The sequence below is a fragment of the Gymnodraco acuticeps genome, unplaced genomic scaffold, assembly GCF_902827175.1.
Source record: "Gymnodraco acuticeps unplaced genomic scaffold, fGymAcu1.1, whole genome shotgun sequence".
NCBI classification, from domain to species: domain Eukaryota; kingdom Metazoa; phylum Chordata; class Actinopteri; order Perciformes; family Bathydraconidae; genus Gymnodraco; species Gymnodraco acuticeps.
Genome location: NW_022991761.1, coordinates 761,782 through 789,037, shown reverse-complemented (window position 1 = coordinate 789,037; position 27,256 = coordinate 761,782). Strand labels below are relative to the sequence as shown.

Genomic DNA, 27,256 nt, shown 5'->3' with positions numbered 1-27,256 from the left:
GTTTGAGAGGAGTCCCGCCTTTCTCCCCCTTGCTAAATAGTGATCAAGCGGAATTTTGAATGGGTTGGTCCGCTGCCATGTCTTCCTGCCAAATACTGATATTCTCCCTTGACCTGTTTTTATTTATCTCACAGAGTGAGTCCTAACATCAGGATAATGCCACAATAATCTTTTGCTTTTAGTGTGTTATGATATTAAAATTAACGATGCTGTCCGCTTCATATGTGGAAACAATGATTAAAATCCCATCTGCATTGTAGTGTGGACGATGGCCCAGTAGGAGGTGCTCTCTGTCTGCTCTAGAACTGATCTATGAACAGCTCGCGTTTTACGGTCATTCATTGGTTGAAGCCGGGGAAATATAGTGTTCGTTTTAATACCAGAGACGGCCCCAAAGGGCGGTGTTTTGCATTTAACTGTAACCGACGACAAGGAGTTGACTGCACCGCTCAGCCGGGGCACCCTGGTGTAAAAAAACTCGGCGACATTAGGGTCAGTTATAATCAGAGCAGAGGAATTTTGGTAAAAGCAAGACGCAGAGCCTTCACGGTTTACCGCTTGCGTTTACCGGTTACAGACTTTAAAGTCCATGATAGCGCATACACGTAGTTGTAATTCACACAGCAGCGGGACACCCTGGAAGAGACGGAGAAACCACAGGAGGATGCCGAGCAACAAGGACTCGATGTAAACATTATTACGGCAAGATGTGAGATGAACCGGGAGAAAACGGCAACCGAGGCCAACGACAACATGTTGGTCCGGGCATCGGTAAGTGCTCTAGCTCGGTCGGTTTAAACTGCTGCTGGGCAACACCTACCTTTAACGTTAATCAAAACTAAGCTAACCAGTTAGCTGTAACAGAAAACAATAGTCATTTGTTTGGGAGTTGTTGGCTAGCTAATGAGCCAAGGTTAGCTTTGTAGCAGAAGCTTAGCTAGCTAGAATGTGTGGTGCCGTTAATGTGTTCGTGAAACCTATTTCACTGGGTATTATAGCCAGCTAACTCCTGTTTGCGTCAGGTAAACCATAACAACTAATAGCGCTGTTTCACGGATCCAAACGTTAGCTGTCACTCCAGAGAAAGGAAGATCAAATGCCAGGTGAAGCTTGTTTGTTCACACCTGAGGACATTTCGTTCAGCAGTCAGCTTTAGATGCTGCTGTGATTGTTGACAAATATAAACATCCATGATCCATGAGTGTGCAATAGTAGTTTATAGATATTCATTTCGGTCCTTTTTTAGTAATAATTTCACCCAAAAATATATACATTAAAAAAACATAATGTACGTTTCCAACGTACAATATGTACCTAACTTATGTCACAACAATACTTTTTAAGAGCAAACTAAAGACCCACCTTTTTAATTAGAATTTCTACTGAATTATATTTTATTCTTATTTTACTCTAATTGTATTCTTTTTTAATCCCTTATTTTTATTATTATTATTATTATTATTATTATTATTTGATTCCTGGTTTATGCAGTCCTGCGTGGGAATTACGTTTACTTTGTAATCACAAAGCTATGTGTTGCTCAAGTTATACCTTTGAAGAATGACATAGTATTGTTTTTATTTATTTTGATGTGTTTGGTTTGTAAAGCACTTTGAATGAACTTTGTGTATGATAGTGCTATACAGATACAGTTTGATTTGATATACCAGACAAGCCAGATGCATCTTCCCCTCATCACATGGGGCCTTGTGCCTTTGCATTACCAGTCTCTCTTTATCAAAACCCAAAGCTGTCCATCTCTGTCAGGTGTATGAACAACACACCTGAGAATACTCTATATTCTCAGTAGGCCTTGCTCCTTTTGACGGGAGGTGTAACTAAAAGCCCTATGGAGCTTTGTTCCTCTGTTACCCCTGTTATATACTTTTGGTTTTGTACCAACAAACTCAAATAAAACAAGCAGTTGACTTAAAAGGTGTAGGCTTGTTATACTTCCTCTTTACTTGTCATATTTATATCCACTTCCAACTTTTGGCTACACAAATTCAAACTGTAAACAAAGTGTTTTTTACAGAGTAATATATATTCATAGCACAAATGTATATCAGCTCCTTCTAATTTCCAACAACCTCTGAATAGTGCAGTTAACATGAACTATATCACAAGTTTGTAAAGAATCCAGGTAAATAAATAGGGCCTCAGTTGGTTGGCAGTAGTCCAATTGATTTAGAGATCTTCCAGCACTCTACTGTAGCATGAACATTGGATTGGTCTTGGTATGTGTTTCCAATTGGCTCTTTGTATATATAAAGGTGTTCCCCCATACTTTCACAAAGTATATCATATATGAAACTAAGAGAGAGCTGCACAATTTAAACATATATCCTTATGGTGATTTGTTTTGCAGTACATTTTGATGTAATGTAGTCCTTTTTATGTAGTCTTCATCTACAGAATGGACGTTCCACTGTATTGTACAAGCTCATAACGTTATATGAGACACTGGCTGTCATGGAACGCATCATGGACATGACAGTAACTATGACTACATATAGGCCTCTCATTCACCCGGCTAATACAACTCTTTAACTGGACTATTTCTCCTTAAGTGCAAAACGCATTCAGCTTCACATCCAAATAATCTAGAGCTGCAAATAATGACGTTGTCTATCACCTTTCTGAGCAATTCCCAGAAGTCCGATTTTTTTTTTGCACCACTTTTTATTGTGGATTTAGTTTCCTCTAGCTTTTGAATTCCTTCTATAAATGTCTTAAGCAGTATGAAAACAGCGATGGAAAGTTTTGTCTGCATCACCAACATAAGAAGAAACATTAGAGCGGTTATTACACACGGCATCTATTGCACGTCTGTCCGTCCTGGGAGAGGGATCCCTCCTCTGTTGCTCTCCCTGAGGTTTCTCCCATTTTTCCCTTTAAACTGTGGGTTTTCTCCGGAAGTCTTTCCTTGTACGATGTGAGGGTCTAAGGACAGAGGGTCTAAGGACAGAGGGTGTCGTATTGTCATACTGATATTCTGTACAAACTGTGAAGTTCATGCATCATGCAACCATGCATCATGTTGGAGTAAACTGCTGGTAAAAGATATTAGATCAGATTGGACAGGAAGTGAGGTTGCTTCCCACAGATGAATAGTTAATGTTTCTGCCTCTCCTCTCGCCGCAGCAAGGCCGAGGCCGGGCCAAAGTGACTCATGCGGTGGTGGTGATCTTCCTGGAGTTCTTCGCCTGGGGGCTGCTGACCACACCCATGCTGACCGTGAGTAAACGCATTGCAAACAACAACAAACCACAACAAAACTTCAGCATCCAGTTTCATTGTTAGTCCAGTGAGCTGGATGTTTGCCAGACGAGCTTACGGCTTGGCATGCTAACTTTTTTTAATAGTTTTGAATTGGACTGATAGCCAACCTGACACAAATTAAAGTGTAATACTTTTTAAATCGCCTATGACTCATTCAAACAAACTACCAACGCAGCAGTTAAGCTTGTCTACTGGTTTTGGTTCAGAAATACGACAATTCTGTCTCCTAGCACTTTCATGACTTTTGCTAGTAAAAATAATACTTTATAAATGGCCCTGTTGGGCATGAACATGTCAAAGTGATATATGAATCTGTTTTGAGTTTGTCACCCACAGCTGCTCTGTTTTACACAAGCATTGTGCGCTAGCATGGCTAAAATCAAATTCTTAAATTGGCAACAACATCTTTGCTTCAGCTCCTCATTATGTAGTACATGTTGATAGCACAATGTAATGGCTGTAGAGTAATGACACCAGCTACCGAGTTCCCATAAGCCTGGCTTTACAATGAGATTCTGTCCAATCCAGGTCCAAATCTCAAAGTAAAAGGCCTAGACATATAAAATGCCTCTTAGCCAACCAGAGAGCACTTGGCTAAGAGTCAAAGGTGGTAGCCATGTTGATGATGATATATATGAGTAGATTGATCTTATTGTTCATATGAAAATCTGACATGTTACCAATGTGACTGTTCAGTTATTGTGGAAGCAAATGCTTTGTTTGTTGATAGCTCTAAAGAAAATTCAGTGTCCAGTTGTCTTTCGGACAAAGCACCAACTTCAAAAGCGCTAGTGGAGGAAAAGTTGAAAAGCTGCTTGTTTCCGCTTCAACAAGCTTTAACAAAAGCTGTCTGTTTGTAATATAATTAGTGGGTGGGTAGGTCAAAAAGTGCACGTGCGTGTCAAAAGTTACAGACGGTTGATTTTCTAAATAGAAAGTGAAATGCTAAATAGTCTAGTAATTGCTGGATAGGATCCTTCATTGGTTGCTTTAGCTATTGGGTTTATGATTTCCAGAATCAGATATCACTATTTTTTTTTCAAAAGATATGAACAGGACATTGTGTTTCTGTTTCAGGTCCTCCGTGAGACGTTTCCTCAGCACACCTTCCTCATGAACGGCCTGGTTCACGGTGTGAAGGTAAGACCTCTCAGACACAATCACATTAACCTCTGGAGGATTGTAGAAGCAAATACTAACCGGAGATAGTGATCAGGAGTGGAGTGCGTAAGCTGGGCGTAACTCTACGTCCGACGTAGAACCGAAGGTTAAGACCAAACTAAAGTTATGACTAGTGCACCACTTAGACTTAAGCCCTGTATGCGTTGCGCCCGGGTGTAACTTTTACACCTAGTATAGAGCAGGCGTAAATCAGAAAGACAGACTAGTATCCATAGTAACGTAAAACAGGCAAGAAGGAAATTAACTGTGGCAGTGCGTCTTGTTTACATGTTGTAACAACGAAAGGGCATTAAGACGAGAGAGTCGTCCGTGATGGAACAAACCCACTGGACATCTATTCAGTGAGCTGATGGAGAGGTTTCGTTTCGGCAGACAAGCCCTTTTTGATTGAATGGAGGAGATCTCCCCTCAACCACAGAACGGATCAGACAGAAACGCTGCGCTCTCCCTAACCTTGCAGGTGCTGATTGCGCTCAGATTTTACTTTAATACTGTGGGAGACACGATTAATGTTCATCGCACAACTGCATGTCGGGCTATTAGACACGTTTCCTTGGCTCTCCAGCGCCGCCTTAGGAATTATATTCACTTCCAACACAAGAAGAAGCAGCAAAATCCTCCTGGCATCCGTGACGACTTAACCGCAATCACATAATAAACAACATAGCCCTGTATATTTGTAATATGAACGCAGTTTTTTTGCAATTGCATGTCAATAAGCTCCCATTGTGACCACATATTTTCATTAGGCCGTTTTATAGCCTATTTTATTCAAAACACACACAAGAACATTAGATAACAACATTTGGAGAACTATTAACATGAAATTGAGATAAAAACAAGTACAACAAATATGATTAGAGAATGGTGAATGACAAATTGTCTTCTTCAGTGATTCTTTGCTGATTCTTGAGAATTATAATTTTGAGTCTTAATTTCTCCTTCTCCAGCTCAATTTTGTCGTGTTCCGCTCTCAGTTGTGCGGTCTCCACCTCCACACAAACGATCTCTTTCTCCACCAGTTCACGCTGTAGCTCTGTAAAATCCCTCATTTTTCTCTTCTTTTGGTTTCCGTTATCCAAGACTTCGTTATCCAAGTCTTAGCTTGCTCTGAATGGAGGAGTTCGAGTGTTAAATTATGTAGACGTGTGTTGCTTGGCAACAATGACTGTTTCGCTTGTATTCACGTGGACGCGCATCTTAAGACCAGGCGCAGCTACGACCGAGACTAGTCAGGCTTGGTGCACTCGGTGTAAATTCGAATCACTAAGTCGGACGTAGCTAAGCCCGACGTTAGAGTTGAGACCTACTTTTTTACGCCCAGCTGGTGCACTCCACTCCAGTAATCTGTCTTCTATTTGTATGTAAACAACAAAATGGAACTTTGAAATAATAGAAACAGAGCTGCTAACACAGATATTGGCAGGGATACTTTTGTCTTCAGATTCTGATACCTCCACTCTGAACCTGACACTGATCTGATACCAGAGATCTTTTTGTCCAACATTTTAAAATCTGTAAACCTTAAGGTGTGGCTCCATTGTTGTGTGAGGGATGCAACGGTGCTAGAAACTGCAGCCATCTGTGCCTAAAGGAATGAAAGTGGAAGAAACCCAACCTCTTAAATATGTCAGTATCGTAATCAAGTAATGTTACGTCCCATCTGACATGTACTCTATCTCCCCCATTCCTTTCGTCTCTGCACTGTTGGCAATAGAGTGGAGCAGTGACTGTCTTTTTCTAGGCCGACCAGGAAGTTAGCATCCCATGGGCTCCCTCAACAATAGGCAATGGGATGTTTTCATTGGGTTTAGGCATACTGCAGAAAATAAGCTTTGTGGCCAACACGCATGATACTTTATACGTTTTCTCAGTGTGATCATTTCCAAATATTAACACCAGTAAATGCAATCGGCAGAAATAAAAAGCCAAAGCAATGCTTTTAACAAACAACCTCACCGTCCCACTAAAGACAGAGCTGTGTGGGCGTGATGACGTAATTTTTATGGCGCATTTCCACTACAGGGCCTCGCTCGGTATGGCTAGGCCTTGGTAGGACTGGCTCACTTTATGCTGCGTTTCCATTACAGTTTAGGAACTGGGGCAGTAACTATAGTAACGCAGTGTAGGCGGAGCCGTGACGTAATCTTCAATGAGCACCACAGAAAAACAACACAGCCGTTAGCTCTTAGCCCTCAGAGCTCACAGCTCCTCATATCTGTTCAGAAACTAGACAAAAGTTAAACAAGTACAAACCACAGACTGTCTGTGTCATGGCGAATACAGTCGCTGGTTTATTTATGTCTGTAGGCCGTTGTTGGAAGTGTGGACGGTCGGAGCATATATAACGTTAGCTTAGCCGATCTCCATTTAGAAAACAAGCATTCTAAAAGGAGTCTGCAGACTTGTCAAAGCATTAATTCATGGTTTTTACTAACCGGTATCAGTATGTTGTTACTTCGGCATCATGTTGAAACGTGTATTACAATTAAATCACGGTCAAATATGTTCATCTTGTTGTAGTTGTAGCCCCCTTGCCAGCGATTCTCTCTCTAGTTTAGCATACTCAGCCCGACTCAGCCTGGTTGTTGGCCCGGAAAGAACTTCGATTTTATGTGGCCAGAAAACTGTGAAATAGTACCCGCTAGCCGGAACTACGCCAAGTGGAAACGCAACCAAAAACGGGCCGGGCACGGCACGCTTAAAGCGAGCTCCGCGCTGTAGTGGAAATGCGCCATTAGCAAACTGGTTTTATGACACATGGAAGCTTCAGACATTCACCAGTAAGGTATTTACCCACCTATGTCATAAAACAAAAGGTACAAATCTCCTCTGCTTGAGTTAACCACATACCTTATTTAAGACTTCTACACATAAACACACTCAAAAAGACATCGACTGCGAGAGGAGGGAACCCGAAATGCTAACTCATTCCCATGTTTAAGGACTCATTCCTGCACAACGCTATAGTGACAACAGCACAAAAGATCCTAACTAGCATTTTCCTTAACACAATGTTCTCTACTGTGTTCCTGCAAAGGGCTTCCTGTCGTTCCTGTCGGCTCCTCTGATTGGTGCACTGTCGGACATCTGGGGCAGGAAGTCCTTCCTCCTCATGACAGTCTTCTTCACCTGTGCCCCCATCCCCTTCATGAGGATCAGCCCCTGGTAAGACAACCTTTGTCTGTTGGGTGATGGTTTCTGGATGACTGAAACCTGTTTGAGTTCATCCCCAGCTTTTTCAAGGGAACTGTTTATAGTTTTAATTGTTTTCTGTCCAAAGAAAGTCTCTGGATATTTTGTAGCAGCAGCCGGTGTGATGCAGTGGGGGAGGTTTAAGCAATATTTTGGGTCAAAGCTGTTTTTGTGCACATTATGTCCATGAAACAGAGTCCCAACTGGCATTGCTGGGTTCTGTGTTTGGATGTATTCCTGTCCCTCACTTAGAAAGAACCACAACAGAAGAGGAACAGCTGATTCTTGAATATGAAATGAGGAGTTATTTACATCAGCGTTATGTTAATAAAGGAAAACTAAGTTGAAAAAAGAATTGAATGTTGTTGTTAAATGTTTTTTATTGTGTGGATTCTAGTTCTGCATTGTTTGTTCTTGGATTAAAAAGTTGTGACCTTAATATAATGGTGATTTTGAATTAATGAAAGTAATGGTTGGTTAGTGCCCTGTTCTCAGTAGAGGCTGTTGGAGTTCGAACAGTCACATGCTGTTCATGTGAGCAGCTGAGGATCAGCATGTAGGCTGCAGAGCAGACAGCAAACATTCTCAGCTAGAAAGCACTCTTTAATCTGGTCTCACAGCCCCGCTTCAGTCTTCATGTGTTCTTCATGGAAAGTGCACAGTCACTGTATTCATCCATGAAACATGAGCAGAGGTGGAGTGAAGCATGGAGTGAAACAACATATAAAACACAGCATAAAAAAAACAAAACGACATCATTTATATATATTTATCTTTTTATCCTCAGACAATAAATCTGTTTTTGTTTCAGTTGACGGTGAAAAATGCTTCTGAAATCTCTTTGCTTTTACGCTAGTCTGTAGTACTGTAGTTGTACTGTGCTACAGCAGTAAAAGTGCAACTAATATCAAATCCCTTCATTAAACCGAGACTCTTAAGCTCGTTTTTTGTCTCGGTGTTTGATGCCATGAGGGCACCAGTTAAGTCATGATACCCAAATCAGTATCAGTAACTCCCTCTGGAGGGAACACAGGGATTTGACATGCACCAACACCTATAACACATTCAAGTAAAGGGACAACTCCAACAATAAGGATAAGAGGGCCCCTTTCAATTAGTGTTGCTCTTTGAATAGGTCGGAATGTGTGCCTTTGTGATATTCTGTGGCTTGCCCCGACTTTCTGCTATGTAAGCATAATAACGCTATATTATGGTTTGTCATCTGCTTTGTCCACAAGTCATAGACGGCTGTCTTTGCAGCTCTAAATGACAGTCTCTAAATAATACAGTGCTGTGCATCAATTGCTAAACAAAATGTGAGAAGAGAAAGAGAAAATAGTTTTTGATTATAGGGATACAAAAACACATCACTTTAAAATGTGTACAGCTTATTTGTACACCTAGCGACACGAATTGAAAACTGAGAATCTGGCTCTGCACCGGAACATTCTACTTTGAACTATCGGGTATTTAAGATGATTACAGACGCCTCGAAATCAGAGATGCATTAATAACAGAATTGAGACAATGCGAGTTGTCCTGCTTTGCAAAGTGTTGTAAATATACTGTATCTCTGTGTGTGCAGGTGGTATTTCGCTCTGATATCAGTCTCGGGGATCTTCGCAGTGACATTCTCAGTGATCTTCGCCTACGTAGCCGACATCACCGAGGAGCACGAGAGAAGCACGGCTTACGGACTGGTAACTACAGCTGCAGATTGAATCACTCTGACTGTGACAGGAAGTGGGTTTGACTTCACTAAACACGTCCACAGAGCAACAACAACCAAGGACACCAGCACGTCACTTCGTCACAGCTCTAGGATAAAGCTACCTCACAGCTCTAATACCTGTCTGAATGTTCTTTAAGCGTGTAGATGATGTAGGAGCAGTACTGCAGATTACTGTAATAGCTCATTGTGGGTACACAATGGAGGTCCTGCAGAGCGCTTTCATGGTGTTTCCTGCCATTATGGAGATCTGCAGAGAACCAGGTCACAGGAAGCACAAGATCAAATGTGCTCTCTCTTGAGTTGTCTTTGTTTATAGCATTGAGGTTTAGAGACCAATAGTGATCGAGCCAAGAGACTAAAGCAGTGCATTCTGGTCCCTCCCCCCTGCTGTGCTTGCTGTTTTATGATGCTGCTTAAAAAATGTGGTTCTAAAACGAGTAATGGTTTTTGACTGACAAAGTGGTTGACACACGAAGGTTCAGCAGTTTCTGTCTCTGCTCTTCGGTATACAGAGGTGTGGGTGTTTGTGGGGCACTGGCATCTAGACATTGTAAGGAGAGGATGGTAGTGATTGTGTAAGGTTTTGCAGCTGCGCTCATAAAATAAATATAGGGGACAGATCTAAAAGCTATTAGCCTTGCACTAAAAGGATCAATTTCTCCTCGTATTTACCAAAGACTGATATTAACAGCCGCAATGGAAGCTATCTTTGGGCTATGAGTGGTTGTTCCTCGTCACCTGACGTGCACGTTGCTGCGTTCTGAAGGCTGACTTACTTCTAACCACCGACTCAGCCTTTGCTCCCTGGTCAGTCCCTGAAGATAGGAGGTTTGGAACTCTTCCAGTGTGCAGAAAGAGAATAGTCCTACCTAGCCTCTGACATGTCTCATGAAAATGCATATTCCACTAATAATCCCATGAATGCCCCCAAGACGACTGCCGTTTTAAATAACTTACATTTCCCTTATTTTCCAACTGTAGTCATCATGTTCCCATGGTGTACCGCCACAGTTCTGAGTTTGCAAAACTTTCATAAAAAATGCTACATTTGAAATTGAGATTCTAAAAACTGAGCATGCTGTGTCCATGACCTTTTATTAAATTCTGAATATTGTCATCTCCTGAAAGAATTAGGTGTTGTGTATCGCACAATAATGCCGAATGATAGTTGGTGCATGGTCGTGTGGTTTCACTCACATTATGACGAAGGGATAAAATACACGTTTGAGCAGTATTTTATTCTAATGCATTTGTTTGATATTTTTAGACACAGTTAAAGACAGCAGCCCCAGTAACGTATAGTATGTTTTTCTCTCTCTGTGTCTCATCAGGTCTCTGCAACCTTCGCGGCCAGTTTAGTGACGAGCCCAGCCATCGGGGCCTACCTGTCGGCGCAGTACGGGGACAGCCTGGTGGTGCTGCTGGCCACGGTGATAGCTGTGCTGGACATCGCCTTTGTGTTCTTCGTGGTCCCCGAGTCGCTGCCAGACAAGATGAGGCTGACGTCCTGGGGCTTCCCCATCTCCTGGGAGCAGGCCGACCCGTTTGCTGTGAGTTTACAAAGACTGAAAACAACACACTGTGACAAAGGGGGGGTCAAAGGTCACATGTAGTGTGTTCTCACCAGCTGACCCCATGACAGATTACATTACATGTCACTTGTTAGACGCTTTTATCCAAAGCGACTTACATACTCAATACTGTGGGCGATCCCCACAGGAGCACTTTGGGGTGAAGTGTCTCAGGGACACAACGACATGCTGACTGCAGTGGGGTTTGAACCTGTGACCTCCTGATCCGAATACCAACTCACAACCCACTGCACCACACGCCTCCCCAGATCAGGCGGAGGCACAACATCAAAGCACGTTGTTCCTTGTTGACCAGTAGTCGTCAGTTCAAGCGATTCATTGACCTATTATTTATATTAATTTCTTAAACTTTAATGATAAATTGTATTTCTAAATGTTTTCAGTCCCCGAATGTTTTTTAAAATAAATCAATCGCTGGACTAAGACTTTTAGCAGACTAACGTTTGGTCGACTAACAGGGCATCCCTAATGTTTATAACAGTGTAAATGCTTGTTGATCTGTAGCAGCTTAATGGTAAAGCCTTAAACACTGCTTGGGTGAAGTATTGATGGGGTTCTTTGTGATTGATTGATTGACAGCTCTACTGATAAGTTGTAGTGAGCGCTGATTGTTTTCTGTGTGCAGTCCCTGCGTCGTGTGGGGAAAGACAGCACGGTGCTGCTGATCTGCGTCACAGTGTTCCTGTCCTACCTGCCCGAGGCTGGCCAGTACTCCAGCTTCTTCCTCTACCTGAAACAGGTCACACACACACACACACACACACACACACACACACACACACACACACACACACACACACACACACTTTGTTTGCATTGGTGGGATGATAAAGGACAACTTTTTGAACAATTTTAACCTGAAATGTAGTGCTCAACAATTTGAATTTGCGATTGATTTTACAATATATGAAGCCATTTTTAATAAATGTTTACATTATTATTATTCTTGTTTCATTGAAAGAGATATTAAAATACAAATATTGCATCTCCTGATTTGTATACCGCACCTGTCAAGGTTCAAGGTTCTTTATTGTCAAACTAACATAGCTACAGAGTAATTATGTCGTTGAAAATCTTAGGTGGCAGGCTTCTGCAACACATTAATACAGATAAGCAGACAATATGTCCATGTTACCAGTTCAATCAAATATAGATTTAGTGTTCATCCTGACCTCATAGCCATCCAGGACCCGGGCCGAGTGACAGTATTTGTTCATCAGAATAAATAATTCACTCACTGCTATGGGCCACAGGCTCAGCTAATAACCACCCTCAGATCAGCCAATCAAATTGATCTCAGCCAGAAAGTAGCAGGGACTCTAAGAACAATACATATTTGGATCAACTTACAGCTGTTAGTCATCTCTCTGCACTATGAACACGATTTCACCCAAAGATCTGCATTAGCATGGCACCAACTCCATTCCAGTCACCATTTCAAATGTTCTCAGTGCATTAACAGGCCCTCTTTTCAATAAAGGAAATTAGGAACAAAAATGTATAATGGGCTACACAGAGCTCAGTTTTGTCTTTTTCTATCAGAAGCACTTTTTTTTCAGGAGATCTTGCTTTTTTGTTGTTTTAAACAAATATATATTTATAGGCAACCAATGCCTTTTATAGTAGAGACAGAATTTAAATGGGGATGACACGTGGGTAAATGATCCCGGGCCAGATTCGTACCCTGGTCTTCCGCTTGGCAACCAAACCAGCCAACACATGGGCCCAAGATATTGTTTTCATTACATTACATTTAGCTGACGCTTTTATCCAAAGCGACTTACAATAAGTGCGTTCGACCAACAAAATACAAACTTGAAGAAAACAGAATAATAAAGTACATCAGGTTTCATAGAGCAAAAACATTTCAAGTGCTACTCAACTGGCTTTAGATAAGCCAGTCCTTTATTAGTATATAAGTGCTTTGTTAATAGTTTACTTGAAGCTATTTGTTTACCATCAAAGTTCCATGCTGAAAGTGTCCAACTTCTACTGTAAGTCATAGGGTCTGTATGATAAACAATGCATTTGTCAATAAACAATTTTTATTTTATTTGATTTAGCCTTTATTTATACAGGTGTAGATCTCATTGAGACACAAGGTCTCATTTTCAAGAGAGACCTGTCAGTGGTAACACTACCACACAAAGCCACAATAGCTGACTAAACCACTGATGGATGCAACAATGTAGGTCCAGTGTTTCAACGTTTACTTTAGTGGGTTTTTTTCTGTTGTTTTTAACTTTTACAAATAACACAATAGAACAATAAGTCATTACGTATGACCTATTAGTGAATAAACCCTCGTCTGTCACACCTACCCTTGAAAAAACATTTGAAATGTATATCTACCCCAAAGCCCGCCACCATGTATTAAGAATCCAAACTATTGTTCATCCTGTTTTATGTTTGATAATAATCACATTTCTTATATATTTTGTATTATGCTCGGTGTATTACACATTTACTTTTTATTTCAAAACTCTAACACAAATGAACTCTTTGACTGCATCTTTTGGTTTGCATTTCTTCATTTGTTCTAATATTTTGGCAAGCTTGCAAATTCCTCTATGTTCATACCCAGTTACTCTAATTTTAAACGACTTCTCGATGCAGTCTGGACGCATTTCATTTTTTACTTTATACATGATTCGTGCCGCAGTCCACCAAGTCTCTAAATTCCAAAGCCTGTGAATATCCTTGATGTTCCCCTCGATGAATACATTATATCCATGTGTGTTTATTCTAAACATGGTGGTGTTTCAATGAGGCTCCTTCACTGATGGAATGTTAATTATTGACTCGCTGTACGATGTGTTGCTCTCTGTTTCAGGTGATTGAGTTTTCTCCTGCAGCAATCGCTGCCTTCATCGCCATGGTGGGGATCCTCTCTATAGTCGCTCAGGTACACAAACCACCAGCTGATATCATCATGGAGGATTTGGTACAGAATCCGTCCTCACTGTCTGTCCAAAACTAAATGGACAAACTAGAAACAACCTTCCTCCTAAGAGGCACAGAAATGAAACTCTTTACACTGAGTTGGTTTAATGGATGTTGAGAACCAGTGATGGAAGAAGCGTTCAGATCTTTTCAGTACAAGAACTAATACCACACTTTGTAAATACTCTGATACAAAATGTTAAATGTAGTGAAGTAAAAAGTACTATATTTCCCTATCAATTATAGGAGAGTAAAATTATTTAGTGTCATGAAAATAAAATACTTACAAGTACCTCAAACGTGCACTTAAGTACTGTACTTGAGTAAATGTGCTTAGCTTTCCACCACGGTTCAGAAAAGATTAAAACACATTTTAATCCTCCACATTTTTTTATTACAGCAGCATGTAAATAAAGCATTACACATCGCCGGTCAAAAGTCCAATAAATATGACGCGCAAAAATATACATACCGACAGATGTTAGTTCTAGGGTTAAATATGGATACTTGTGTTTTTGTTCAATCACTGCTTCTATGTAAGATCTCATCAGCTTAATTGGAATGAATTTGACTTTTATGTAGACACCTGAACTCTCCTAATTCTCAACAGTGAACACAGGAAGTGATTTACACAGTAGCTATGTTGCTGTATCTGACCTAAGAAAACATGAATTTAATTATATTTAAGATGTTTTAACATACCAGAACATGTCCAAAACTGATTTACATAAATAATATTAAGATTGTTTGAGACTTCATTCATCACGTACCATAATCTCTCTCTCTCTGTTGTGTGTCAGACTCTCTTCCTTAGTGTTTTGATGAGGACCATTGGTAATAAGAACACAGTTCTCCTGGGTCTGGGCTTCCAGCTCTTCCAGCTGGCCTGGTACGGCTTCGGCTCCGAGCCATGGTGAGTACAGCCACTGTGAGAGTGCATTACCTCAGGTTACACGGCTTGGGTTAATACTAAGTGCTTGGTCAAGTTTGAACGTTGAACGTCTGCTCGTTTTAGCCAGCGAGCTCTAGGAGGTCGCTGTGAGCAAGCCACTTCGTGCAGTCCTAACAATCCACAAAAAGAAGTTTAGTCAATAAACGCCAGCTGTGGACAAAAGAAAAAATAAGTGTTTTCCTCCGTCAGAAAACACTGCTGAATACTATTTTAATATTTTTGATATTTGTAGAACATGGAAAAAAAGAAGCAAAAACAAGAGAAGGACAGAACGCTGGAGGACAGAGTAGAGAAGAACACAGGAAGTAAACACTAACAGGAACACAATATGGGCTCTGGCAGTGTTTAAAGACTGGTTAATGGAATAGATAAAGTGAACAGAGTTGGACAGTTACAGAAAACCTCGGTCAGTGCTCCCGTCATTTTAAGTTAACGTTTCTGTCGCTGCAGTTCCAGCCGAACAGACAATCTAAGCTGAAGCAATACCGTCATTTTTAAATCAATACTTAAATCAACATTGTGAGTTTGAGATTGTGATCCTGATCACCTTGTTGGTGTTCTTTTTTCATTAATGACAGGCTAGCTGGCTGCGCATTATACCTTGTGCAGTTTACACACACGCGGCTGCTACATGCATGCATGCCATACACACACACATGGCAGAGAGATCTTTGTACACAAAGTATATCTATGGACAAGTGAAACATTTATTCGGACAAGTAAATTGCCAAACTCACTTGTCCATGGACAAGTACTCTCTAAAAACGTTTTCTTACACTGTAAGGAAAAAACAATGCAGTACAAGACACTCAGATATAACTCAATCAGTAAATAAGCACATTGACAAACTAAATAATATTGCAAACAATTAAGAAAGAAGGAAGCATTATCATTCTTATCATTCTATTAATAAAGTAACGCCAGTGATGCCATTACAGAATTAGCTTTAAAGGTGGGGTAGGTAAGTTTCAGAAACCGGTTCGAGTGCACTAAAATTTGAAAGTACACAGCCGAAAATAATCCGCCCCTTCCTTCAGACTTCCTTCCAGAGCACCTCCTCCAACACACATGAACGCGCACATGACGTCAGCAGACTGGTGAAAGTGGCCGCCTGTTGCTGGCTAGTCATTGAAGTACTGCTGCAATGCACGCCCAATGACGGCACGCCCAATGAGGGCACGAGATACATTTGTGCGTGCAGGAGATGGAAGGCTGACAGACAGGGCGGCAATCCAATCCGTTTAGCCGGGCCAGCTAAACGGATTGGTTGTACTTTTTACAGAACTACGGCTTCAAACAGATGACATTTTTTTATGGATTTTTTGTCAAAGCACTTCAGATATTCATTGCTATCGGGATGTTAAGAGCATTCCATGGAATATAACAAAAAGTGTATCTCGAGCCGGTTTCTGAAACTTACCTACCCCACCTTTAAAGATAAAACAAGCAAAATGACTGAAACATTTGAAGATCGTATTTTACTAGCTTTTTATATTATTTTCTTACAGTTTTCATACTGTACTTCATGTTGTCTCAAAATTATACAAAATGAAATCATTATAGAATCATATATTATTATTCTTTATAATGTATTATTATGTAATTTGTTTACAGTTGGAATCCCTCACAATTCACTTTTTGATCGTGTTTCAGGATGATGTGGGCAGCAGGAACAGTAGCAGCCATGTCCTCCATCACCTTCCCAGCAGTCTCTGCTCTGGTGTCACACTGCGCAGCACCTGACCAGCAAGGTCTGTCCACCTGTCTGTCCATCTGTCTGTCCACCTGTCTGTCCACCTGTCTGTACATGTCTGTCCACCTGTCTGTCCACCTGTCTGTCCACCTGTCTGTCCACCTGTCAGTCCACCTGTCTGTCCACCTGTCAGTCCACCTGTCTGTCCACCTGTCTGTCCACCTGTCAGTCCACCTGTCTGTCCACCTGTCTGTCCACCTGTCTGTCCACCTGTCTGTCCACCTGTCAGTCCACCTGTCTGTCCACTAGTGCTGGGGGGGAAACGATTATTTTGAAAACGATTAATCGGGCGATTATTTGATCGATTAGTCGACTAATCTAACGATTATTTTTCTGTTGTTCAATTCATAAAAAACGTAATGTAAAAAAAACGTAATGTAAAAAAAAATGTTTCACGATACTGTGTCTCAGGGAATCTTAATATTTAAGAACCTATTAATGTGTTATACCAGATTAACGGAAATAATCTCAGCTAATTGACGATACAAACCATGTTTACCAAAACAAAACACAAGTCTCATAAGAAGCATCTAAATGACCCCTGAGCGAAAAATGCTAACGGACATTGGCACAGAACTCAAGATAAAAGTACCCTTATTATTTATCGTAGCTGCACATACAATATATCCGATTAAAGCTGAGACTCCACAGATTATGTAGGTATATAGTATCATCACTGAGTGATCCGGACTCGCGACAGGGGAAGCAAATACAGTCATCACAACACGTACCTTCACAGAGCTTCTAGGGAGATCGTCTCACCACCGTAGCTGTCAATCTGATCAAAAGACGTGTTCAATGGCAATAAAATGAGAAAAAACGCGGCTGAATCGGTTAATCCATAGGTTTTTAACGTCTATGTATAAAAAAAATGATTGAATTTATAATCCATAATTCCATTTTATGTAAAAAATCGGAGAGCAAATGCTAGCTGCTAATGGTAGCCACCACAGCTAGCTGCGGCCGGCCTAGGCTATGCAGCAGTCTCAGTGAGATATAAATATATAAATATCTTTGCGTTTTGGACTAACTTTAAAATATTCCCATGCTTTTGAAGACCTAGGGCGAGATGTTTTCGTTTGGGGGCTTCGTGCGCAATCCTGTGAGGAGGAGGTGGTAGCCGTTTCAGTCTCCATTGTGTTTGAAGTGCGATTGCTAACTGCTTGTTGCTTTGGGTGACCCACGTGTGTGTAGCGACGCGTCGACGCGGAAATATGTCGTCGACGATATTTTGAAGTCGACAGCGTCGACGCGTCGCTACAGCACTACTGTCCACCTGTCAGTCCACCTGTCAGTCCACCTGTCAGTCCACCTGTCAGTCCACCTGTCAGTCCACCTGTCAGTCCACCTGTCAGTCCACCTGTCAGTCCACCTGTCTGTCCACCTGTCTGTCCACCTGTCTGTCCACCTGTCAGTCCACCTGTCTGTACATGTCAGTCCACCTGTCTGTCCACCTCTCTGTCCACCTGTCTGTCCACCTGTCTGTCCACCTGTCTGTCCACCTGTCTGTACATGTCAGTCCACCTGTCTGTCCACCTGTCTGTCTGTGTGTCTGCCTGAAGTAGAGAACATGGATACATTTCTTTTTGCCCGTTTCTCTGTGTGAGTTTCTTTGTTGATGCATGTTTGAACCCTTCCTCATTGTGTGTCTGTGATTTTTCAGGTGTGGCCCAGGGGATGATCACAGGTATCAGAGGTCTATGTAACGGCTTAGGACCGGCTCTCTACGGCTTCATCTTCTTCCTATTCAACGTGGAGCTGAATGACGTCCCGCACGTGGCAGGAAGACCCCCACAGCACAAAGAGGTACAGACACATACATAGCCACATACACAGGAAGTCAGCCGCTACCTTACCCGTATTACATTCTTATCGTTTTTCCAACCCAGTTCAGATTTAACCAGGCCCACTTCCACATCAATGTAGCTCTGCATGACTGCGTCATGGATGTATAAAGAGAACGTCGCCGTCCCCATGTCAACAACGCTAAAGGCATATCACGTCTTCTCTAGCTTGGGAAAAACGATATGGGCTGTTAAACTGTCAGAGTAAGGGAAAACCTTCCAGCGGTCTGCAGCAAGAGGAATATTTGTTATCCTGACAGTGTTGGAGGATACCAAAGTACATTTACTCAAATACTGTACTCATGTACAAATCGTGACAAAACAACTATAAAGCTACATATTATTTTTTAATCCATGGTGAATTTTATTTTTATTTTGTTATTTACATTGACCCAGCTATGCATAACTGTGACCTTCTTTTTTTTAACTTTATTTTCCTTTTTCTTAAACAACACATACAAATAAAAGACAAATAAACTGACTTTCGTTCATATTAAAAAAGCGTTATCGTCATCTACTTTGAAAAAGATGCTCTATGAAGCGACTGTAGCTTCAGATTCATATTTCGTGATAGACTCCAAGACTGATGCTGCACTGACTGATTAACAACCCATATCGTTTTTTTCCCCAAATGATAGTATTCACTAGGGCTGCACGATTTTGGGAAAAAATCTAATTGCGATTCTTATGACAAATATTGCGATTCGAATTGCGATATTTGTTTTTAAGCGACCCAACGGAAGTTTATTGTAAAATGCGGCCATAACTCCGGCTAGGAAGGTCGTATCAACGTGCTCCCGTCTCTAGCACCCCGCAGCCCGAGCTACGAGTGAAAGAACTAAACTTACATGAAACTTCCGTTGGGTTGCTTTAAAGTCAAGCTTCAGTTTAAGATTCACCCTGTAATAGAAACATGTGATGGAGCATTACTAACCTGACTCAGATGGTTGGTTTCACCAAAGCATCTAAAGCTCCAGTGGAAGCCATTTGGAAAGGGCAGGCACTTTCAGAAGCACTTGGCAGGTGATTGAATCAATCTGTCTATCACCTTCTATCATGGGCTACTTCTGATTGGTTAACAATGACTGGTACATGTGGAGCACAGCACTTCTGATTGGTGTGGATGTCTGACACACAATAAAAATAAAATTGTAAAAAAAAAAATGTGTTAAAAAAAAATCGCAGGCTTTGCGATTTGATAATCGCATCATTTCAAATTTCGATTTAAAATCGATTCATCGTTCAGCCCTAGTAGACGTAAGTGGGTGTGGTAAAATCTCAACTGGGTTGGTAAAACGATAGGTGCTCAGGGGCCAGGGTTTGGACTGGATTTCTTTTCAGTTTTTGGCAGCACAGTCAGGGGTTTATGTCCCCCTTCATGCAGGGTTAGCAGTCGCAAAAGCAGCCCTTCCCTTTGTGAATTTCCTCCGTAATGTGTTTATCTCTCTCTGTCTGCAGAAGGCCATGATCCCCGGTCCTCCCTTCCTGTTCGGAGCGTGCGCCGTGTTTTTTGCTCTCATTGTTGCCTTCTTCATCCCAGATGACCACCGACTGGTCGACGGCAAGACCTGCTCCACCCGCAAATCCAGCAGCGCCTCCACCGCACACGCTCAGAGTGCTAGCCCTCTGGCCACGCCCACCAGTGACGCAGAGGACATCGAGCCGCTCCTACAGGACAGCAGCATGTGACTGACAAGCAGTCCAGCCAATCACGGTGCAGCGGCCTTGAGCACAGTCTGCTAGACCTGCCCTCCCCTTCAGAATAAACTTTTTTATTTTTTTTATTTTTTCAGATACAGACTGTCCCGTCAAGGAACGTTAGGCGGCAATCACACTGACAAGTTTAATTTCTTTACATGATGCATGGTATTTATTTCCTTATGTTTATGTTGCGCTAATTGATTTTAATTATATTCAGATTGGTCTAAAATGTAGCTTCAACATTTGAAATCTCAACGGACTGGTTGTTTTAGTCTGCTACTTCCAGTTCTATTTTCTTTTTGATGAAAACAAAAACAGAATTCATTACATTTAGCCTGTATGTTCGATTGGGCGACAGTACATGAGTCCGAGAAAGATGACAATGTTGGTCAAGATCAAATTATTATTATGAATTTGAATCACTCAAACACCAGGACTATAGCTTGTCCTTCCATGTCAGTGAACTAGTTTTGGATCCTTAGACTTTAACCTCCATCCGGTAGAGATGCGTGATGGAGGTAGTCATGGGAACAGATGTAACCTTGGATATAGTTTGCTGAAGTGTAACGTACCATGCATATCACTCACATTTTTAAAGCCTTCAGTCTGGTTGCCGCCTAATATCTCACTTTAAGAGTCATATTGCCTCTGTGTGCATCTGCACCTAGCTCCACCCGTCAGGTCTGCAGAGGTCAGCAGATCAAACACCCCTCACATGCAATGAGGGACAACAAGAAGCTACCGACTGTTTAACTTGAAACTTCATCACGACGGGAGATAAGGCGGATCTGCTGGGCATTGTGGGATATGACACGGGAGATGGTGTTATATCAGTGGATAAACAGTTACCAAGACAACGGACTGTCGACCACACTGAGCATGTGCAAGATCCGAACAGCTGTGACATCATCCTCTACTGCTGTTGGTTTTCATATTGAGGAAGAACTAGGAAAATGAGACGACGGTTGATTTTAGGCGCGCTTGTACGGAGCTGGGGAGGTGTCATAGAGGGAGGGGGTGGCTTTCTGAGAACCATTTATTGATTTATGCTCTGAATGTAATGTTATTTTGCCTCCTCCTCTCTTGGGATGATAGGAATGAGTCTCTCTAGCACATTTCTCTGGAACCTGATGTATTTGCTGCCCCTGTGGTAGCTAAAACCTGAAGCCCATTAGGAAAGCATATCATTAAGGAAACGCTTCCTCGCATGCTTTTCTGAACGCTGATGCCCCACCACATGCAGCTGGTTTCCTTTTTATTCTTTGCGCCCTTGCTGCTCAGACAGCCTCTATCCACCCCTGCTGTTAAATCAATTGAATCTCAAAGACAAAACAACGTTGTGTTTAACAGAACAAATATGGAGTATATCAGTAGAGTCTCAGATCCGTTATAGTCTGTCTAGTGAGAAACTTGTATTAAATCCAGAGCATAAATGAGTAAATCCAGATGTTCCCTCCATCACACCCCCCGGCTCAGTGCGCTTCATTCATCTCACCAGATCACGTTTTATTATCGGGTCTATCGCCCTCTCCTCGTCTGTTCTTCTGGTGTTTAAATACTTGAAGTGTGTTACGCCTGTCAGTTATTTCCAGGCTCTGAAACTGCCCCTCAAGGTAGGACGAATCAAGCGCTCCAGCGAGGAACTGATGTTCTTTGTCTGACTTTGACCTGTGCAGCTAACACTCTGTTTTCCTCGTCTGTAGTCAGATTTTTAAACAACGAAAAAGTCCCGACTCCAGCCTGGGGGTTGTTGACCAAATTGTGCCATTTATTTTCTTGTTGAGTTTTCTGTTTCTATTCTTTTGTCACTTTGTTCTGATGTTTTTAAGAAATGTCTTTCCCAAAAAGAACACCCTCTCTTAGAATCACAGAGAACAAACGGCCAATAGTGTCCCTCTCTGGTTAGATGTGATCTAAAAGACCCCCCCCCCCCCCCCATAACTTTCACACCAGTGCATGCTGGGACAGTCACCATGTCCATTGATGGATGTGATGTTTAAAGGACTACATCGATGTCTTGTAACCTGTTACTTTATCTTTTTGCACACCCGTCTTCATTAAATCACCTTGTTTGACGTCACATGGTCGGCCTGTAGAGAGAGCAGACTCAAATATTTCCTGTTATTATAAATTGGTTAAATATATGTGTGCTTCTATCCACCTGTTTTTATGAGTTTTTCAAATCGTGCATTTAAAAACCTGAGTGAAGAAGCCAAAACAATTTAGAAGATGGTGTATGGATAGAAATGCAACAAAGTGATGTGCACTCCCCTTTAACACTTATTTTAACAATTTCTTCATAGAATAAATCCATTTCAAAACAAGTTGAGATACAGCACCATGCAATTGTGTTCATGAAAGCACCAACAAGGAGGGTTTTCAAAACCAAAAGTCATTGTATTGCTTTCAAACACACTTAGACATTTTATTTTATATTAATAAGTATTGAGTGCAATAGATTATCTCGTCTTTTTATGTCTGCTATTTTCATCAAAATGAACAGAAACAAGTGGCTGCCTTAAAGGAAGACGGACCATTTAAAAACTGATGGAGAATAAGCAGCAACACATGAACCTCTGATATATAGCGTTCTTATTTTGTATGTGATAAGCGATCAATCCATTTCTGAAATTCTGTCCATTCATTTAAAACTCACATCCTCCTACAGTCCAAATTATTGTAAAAGAAACGGCTGTTTTTAAAGTCCTATCTGATGTGCGGGAACCCCTAGTTTCTGACGGGTCTCCGTTACAGACGTTACAAAAGTAACAAATGTTACATTCGATGTCAGTTCATAGCTGGCGTTTTTTATTCAACATGACCTGAATGCAGCATCACACGTCGTTGTGGGAGATGATGATGATGATGATGGTCTGTGTAGCTTGATGAAGCGCAATCACGTTACAATTTGTCGGATTCATGTGGAAGAGTTTCTCAAATTTAATCTTTAAAACATGCAATTATTTTTCCTTTAAGCTCTCAATCGATCCAAATTGTTTTCTTTCGGTTTTTAAATCTTCAATCTCATGTTTCTCTCTTTCTCAAAGATGATGTCAAAAGCAGAAGTTGGACCTACAGTATATTTTTCTACAGTCAATCTGAACCAATCAATATCCCAGAATGCATCAGTGTTTTTAGCTAGTTCTCCTCCTGTGTGCTGTCCGGTCTTTATGTTGCTGCTGCATTCACGTCTCATGGGAAAACATGGACAACACTTCCTGCGCGCGCTGCTAACATGGATCCATGCATACAACTGCAAATGTCTTTTTAAATCTTGTTACCTGAAACTGAATGTCATTGGTCAGCAGTGGGACATTTGAATGAGTATATTTCACCGTATTTAAAACATGTCATGTATTGCAAGTGTATTTGTTCATCGTTATACTTATCCAGCTGTTTAGACTTTTAACACGCCAGAGCTTTTGTAGAAAACCTGATACACATTTTAGAATAATTCAAATAGGTAATGCTTTGGTAGCAACACTTTCAAACAAACTTGGATGTACTTATCTTAGAATTAAGTGTTACTCCGTGTTGAAAGGTGTGAAGTTCCACTTTCCGATGGGACGTGAAGCGACAACATGGCCGACAGTTGAAACTCACCAAACTGATGATGGCTCTGTTTTTGTACGTCGCCACTAGTTACTGAATATACATCTTTAAGAGGACTTTGATTTGAGTTCATGATCATTATTCAAACTTCCTCCCCACTCCTCTTCCTCCTTCTTCCTCCCCACTCCTCTTCCTCCTTCTTCCTCCCCACTCCTCTTCCTCCTTCTTCCTCCCCACTCCTCTTCCTCCTTCTTCCTCCCCACTCCTCTTCCTCCCCACTCCTCTAACTCCTTCTTCCTCCCACTCCTCTTCCTCCTTCTTCCTCCCCACTCCTCTTCCTCCTTCTTCCTCCCCACTCCTCTTCCTCCTTCTTCCTCCCCACTCCTCTTCCTCCTTCTCCCTCCCCACTCCTCTTCCTCCTTCTTCCTCCCCACTCCTCTTCCTCCTTCTTCCTCCCCACTCCTCTTCCTACTTCTTCCTCCCCACTCCTCTTCTTCGTGTACATGATGCAGACCAGTTGCTGATGCTGCACTTTAGTGTCTCTGAACGGGTGCCTCTAATCATTCTCCATGTTCATATCAGTTTTGATATAGACTAAGAGACGCTGAATGACGTCTTTGTGTTGTGCATTTGCAGTTGCTTTCTTTGATCTTATTAAGAACATAATTTTGAATAATATCTATAATAATAATAAAGAGAAATGTATGGAATTTGAGCTGTGTGCTTATTTGTTTTCATTTGGGGTTTAAGAACTGTAAAAGTAGATCCAACACAATCTTAAAGGAATATTTTTGACATGTTGGTTATTGGTTAAACAGTTATTATTGTTTTGCTTGAAAAACAATCAGATTTTTGAAAAATAAAATAATCTTAGTTTACAGTTAACTTAGAGGAATGTGAACATCAAACCTTTCTAATAAATATACTAAATATATATATAGTTTTTTAGTTAACACATTTTTAACATTAAGATGAATGTTGCTTGCTTCTATAAATAAATAATGAATTATAACATTAGTTTTACATTTGGTTAAATTCATATTTGCTTCAAAACAATCAGATGTTTAAGAAATATTAAGTCTTTCTTGCAGTTATTAAAAAAACGACAAGGTGCACAAAGAACGTCTCCACAAACATGTATTACATCTGGAAAATGCATCGGAATAAAAACAGAAAAACACACTTCTTAATCAAAGCCTCACACACAATGATCAGTTATACAACTAATATCAAATAAAAAAAGGTTTTTGTAGTTATTTTGGAGAAGCCGATGGGAATAAATTCATGAATATGTTTGTTGCTATTTTTATTCTAAATAATAAATAGATGTTTTGATGTCACTGTTTGGTCACATTTACACCTTCAACCATAAAATCTAGTTTATCCCAAATATCATTTACAATACTAACAATACCAACACTGGTTTACAGTGACATTTAGTGGGGTATTGTCACAATGTTTTTGGGAACATTGATTTTGGAATGATGAGTTATTTATTAAAAGCAGAAAATCTTTTAAAAACACTCAAACATGACATTTATTTCAGTAGCAATTCATGAAATAAATGTACTCTCTGTATATCTAAATGTGTGTTTCAAAAACATGATAATGTGACAGAATTCTTATTTTAACATAACAAGCTTGTAGTATCAATTACGAGTCTTTACTTCTTTCTATTTTATCTAAAAATGTAACTTTTAAAACATTGAATTATCATACATTTTGGGGCTTTCTCTCTCCTGTAGTGGTTTGTATAGTTCTTGAGTGTTCTTGTGCTTCTGCAGCATTGGCCTCCTTTTTGTGCTTCCGTAACATGATGACATCACTATAGAACACTTGAGCTTGTATTGGCTAGCGCTCCAACACATTGAACGTGATATGGCTAAGGGGTGGGCCGTCTCTAAGCAGTTAACCAATCACAGAGCCGGCCAGCTAACCAATCAGAGCAGACTGGGCTCTGGTTTCAGACAGAGGGTGAAAAGAGGTGCTGCAGCACAGGCAGTATGAGAGAAATAAAGAGCTTTTTGAACATTAAAGCATGGAGACATGTCCCAGTAGAGACACTACATACTGATATACACCTGAACATCAGCAGGAGAGGACTCTTTAAAGTAGAGACACTACATACTGATATACACCTGGACATCAGCAGGAGAGGACTCTTTAAAGTAGAGACACTACATACTGATATACACCTGAACATCAGCAGGAGAGGACTCTTTAAAGTAGAGACACTACATACTGATATACACCTGAACATCAGCAGGAGAGGACTCTTTAAAGTAGAGACACTACATACTGATATACACCTGAACATCAGCAGGAGAGGACTCTTTAAAGTAGAGACACTACATACTGATATACACCTGGACATCAGCAGGAGAGGACTCTTTAAAGTAGAGACACTACATACTGATATACACCTGAACATCAGCAGGAGAGGACTCTTTAAAGTAGAGACACTACATACTGATATACACCTGAACATCAGCAGGAGAGGACTCTTTAAAGTAGAGACACTACATACTGATATACACCTGAACATCAGCAGGAGAGGACTCTTTAAAGTAGAGACACTACATACTGATATACACCTGGACATCAGCAGGAGAGGACTCTTTAAAGTAGAGACACTACATACTGATATACACCTGAACATTAGCAGGAGAGGACTCTTTAAAGTAGAGACACTACATACTGATATACACCTGGACATCAGCAGGAGAGGACTCTTTAAAGTAGAGACACTACATACTGATATACACCTGAACATCAGCAGGAGAGGACTCTTTAAAGTAGAGACACTACATACTGATATACACCTGAACATTAGCAGGAGAGGACTCTTTAAAGTAGAGACACTACATACTGATATACACCTGAACATCAGCAGGAGAGGACTCTTTAAAGTAGAGACACTACATACTGATATACACCTGGACATCAGCAGGAGAGGACTCTTTAAAGTAGAGACACTACATACTGATATACACCTGGACATCAGCAGGAGAGGAATCTTTAAAGTAGAGACACTACATACTGATATACACCTGAACATCAGCAGGAGAGGACTCTTTAAAGTAGAGACACTACATACTGATATACACCTGAACATCAGCAGAATATGGCCCCTTTCATAATCATATCCCCTTTGACACCCTCTGAGAGAAACACCGAAACTTCAGAGATTGAGGCAGGAAGTTAGCGAAATAGCGTGTCGTTAGCTAATGTATTTCATCAGCATGAAATGACGTAAAGTTACTGAACGTAATGTGAATATAAAGAGCACCCTCCAATGATCTTCAATTCACTCACATGGTGACAGACTGTCAGCTTCATCTTCCTCCTCCTCTCCCTCACAGCAGGCAGGAGATGGAGACTTTGGTCGTAGATTCAGGGACGGTTTCTGGTGTAGGACAAACAACGAATCAGCTGATTTATGAGATCATCTGCTGTAAATTTAAACTGAATTTAAACGTTAAAATGAGATTTAAAACATTTTGAGTTACTGAAACACTCAAATGTATA

The 27,256-nt window shown here is 41.0% G+C and overlaps 2 protein-coding genes across 2 annotated transcripts in view; one reads left to right on the top strand and one right to left on the bottom strand.

Moving 5' to 3' along the window:
* Positions 1 to 410: 410 nt before the first annotated feature.
* Positions 411 to 22,332, top strand: mfsd14bb (major facilitator superfamily domain containing 14Bb). The gene is made up of 12 exons (XM_034199326.1): positions 411 to 771; positions 3,145 to 3,237; positions 4,360 to 4,422; positions 7,505 to 7,632; positions 9,245 to 9,359; positions 10,723 to 10,941; positions 11,609 to 11,722; positions 13,817 to 13,888; positions 14,727 to 14,839; positions 16,532 to 16,629; positions 18,295 to 18,437; positions 19,934 to 22,332. The coding sequence occupies exons 1-12, from the start codon at positions 715 to 717 to the stop codon at positions 20,162 to 20,164; spliced, it is 1,446 nt and encodes a 481-aa protein (XP_034055217.1). The 5' UTR covers positions 411 to 714; the 3' UTR covers positions 20,165 to 22,332.
* Positions 22,333 to 26,840: 4,508 nt separating this feature from the next.
* lrrc2 (leucine rich repeat containing 2) overlaps positions 26,841 to 27,256 on the bottom strand; it is a 40,911-nt gene continuing 40,495 nt past the window's right edge. Inside the window, exon 10 of the mRNA XM_034199355.1 lies at positions 26,841 to 27,134. Coding sequence (XP_034055246.1) covers positions 27,085 to 27,134 — 50 coding nt within the window. The 3' untranslated portion in view covers positions 26,841 to 27,084. The remainder of the gene's footprint in view (positions 27,135 to 27,256) is intronic.

Bases quoted from the DNA above. Each gene is read 5' to 3' on its own strand.
- mfsd14bb (XM_034199326.1), top strand. From the start codon at position 715: ATGAACCGGGAGAAAACGGCAACCGAGGCCAACGACAACATGTTGGTC. The intron at 13,889-14,726 runs GTACACAAACCA...GTTGTGTGTCAG, and splicing joins TCCTCTCTATAGTCGCTCAG to ACTCTCTTCCTTAGTGTTTT. The intron at 16,630-18,294 runs GTCTGTCCACCT...GTGATTTTTCAG, and splicing joins CGCAGCACCTGACCAGCAAG to GTGTGGCCCAGGGGATGATC.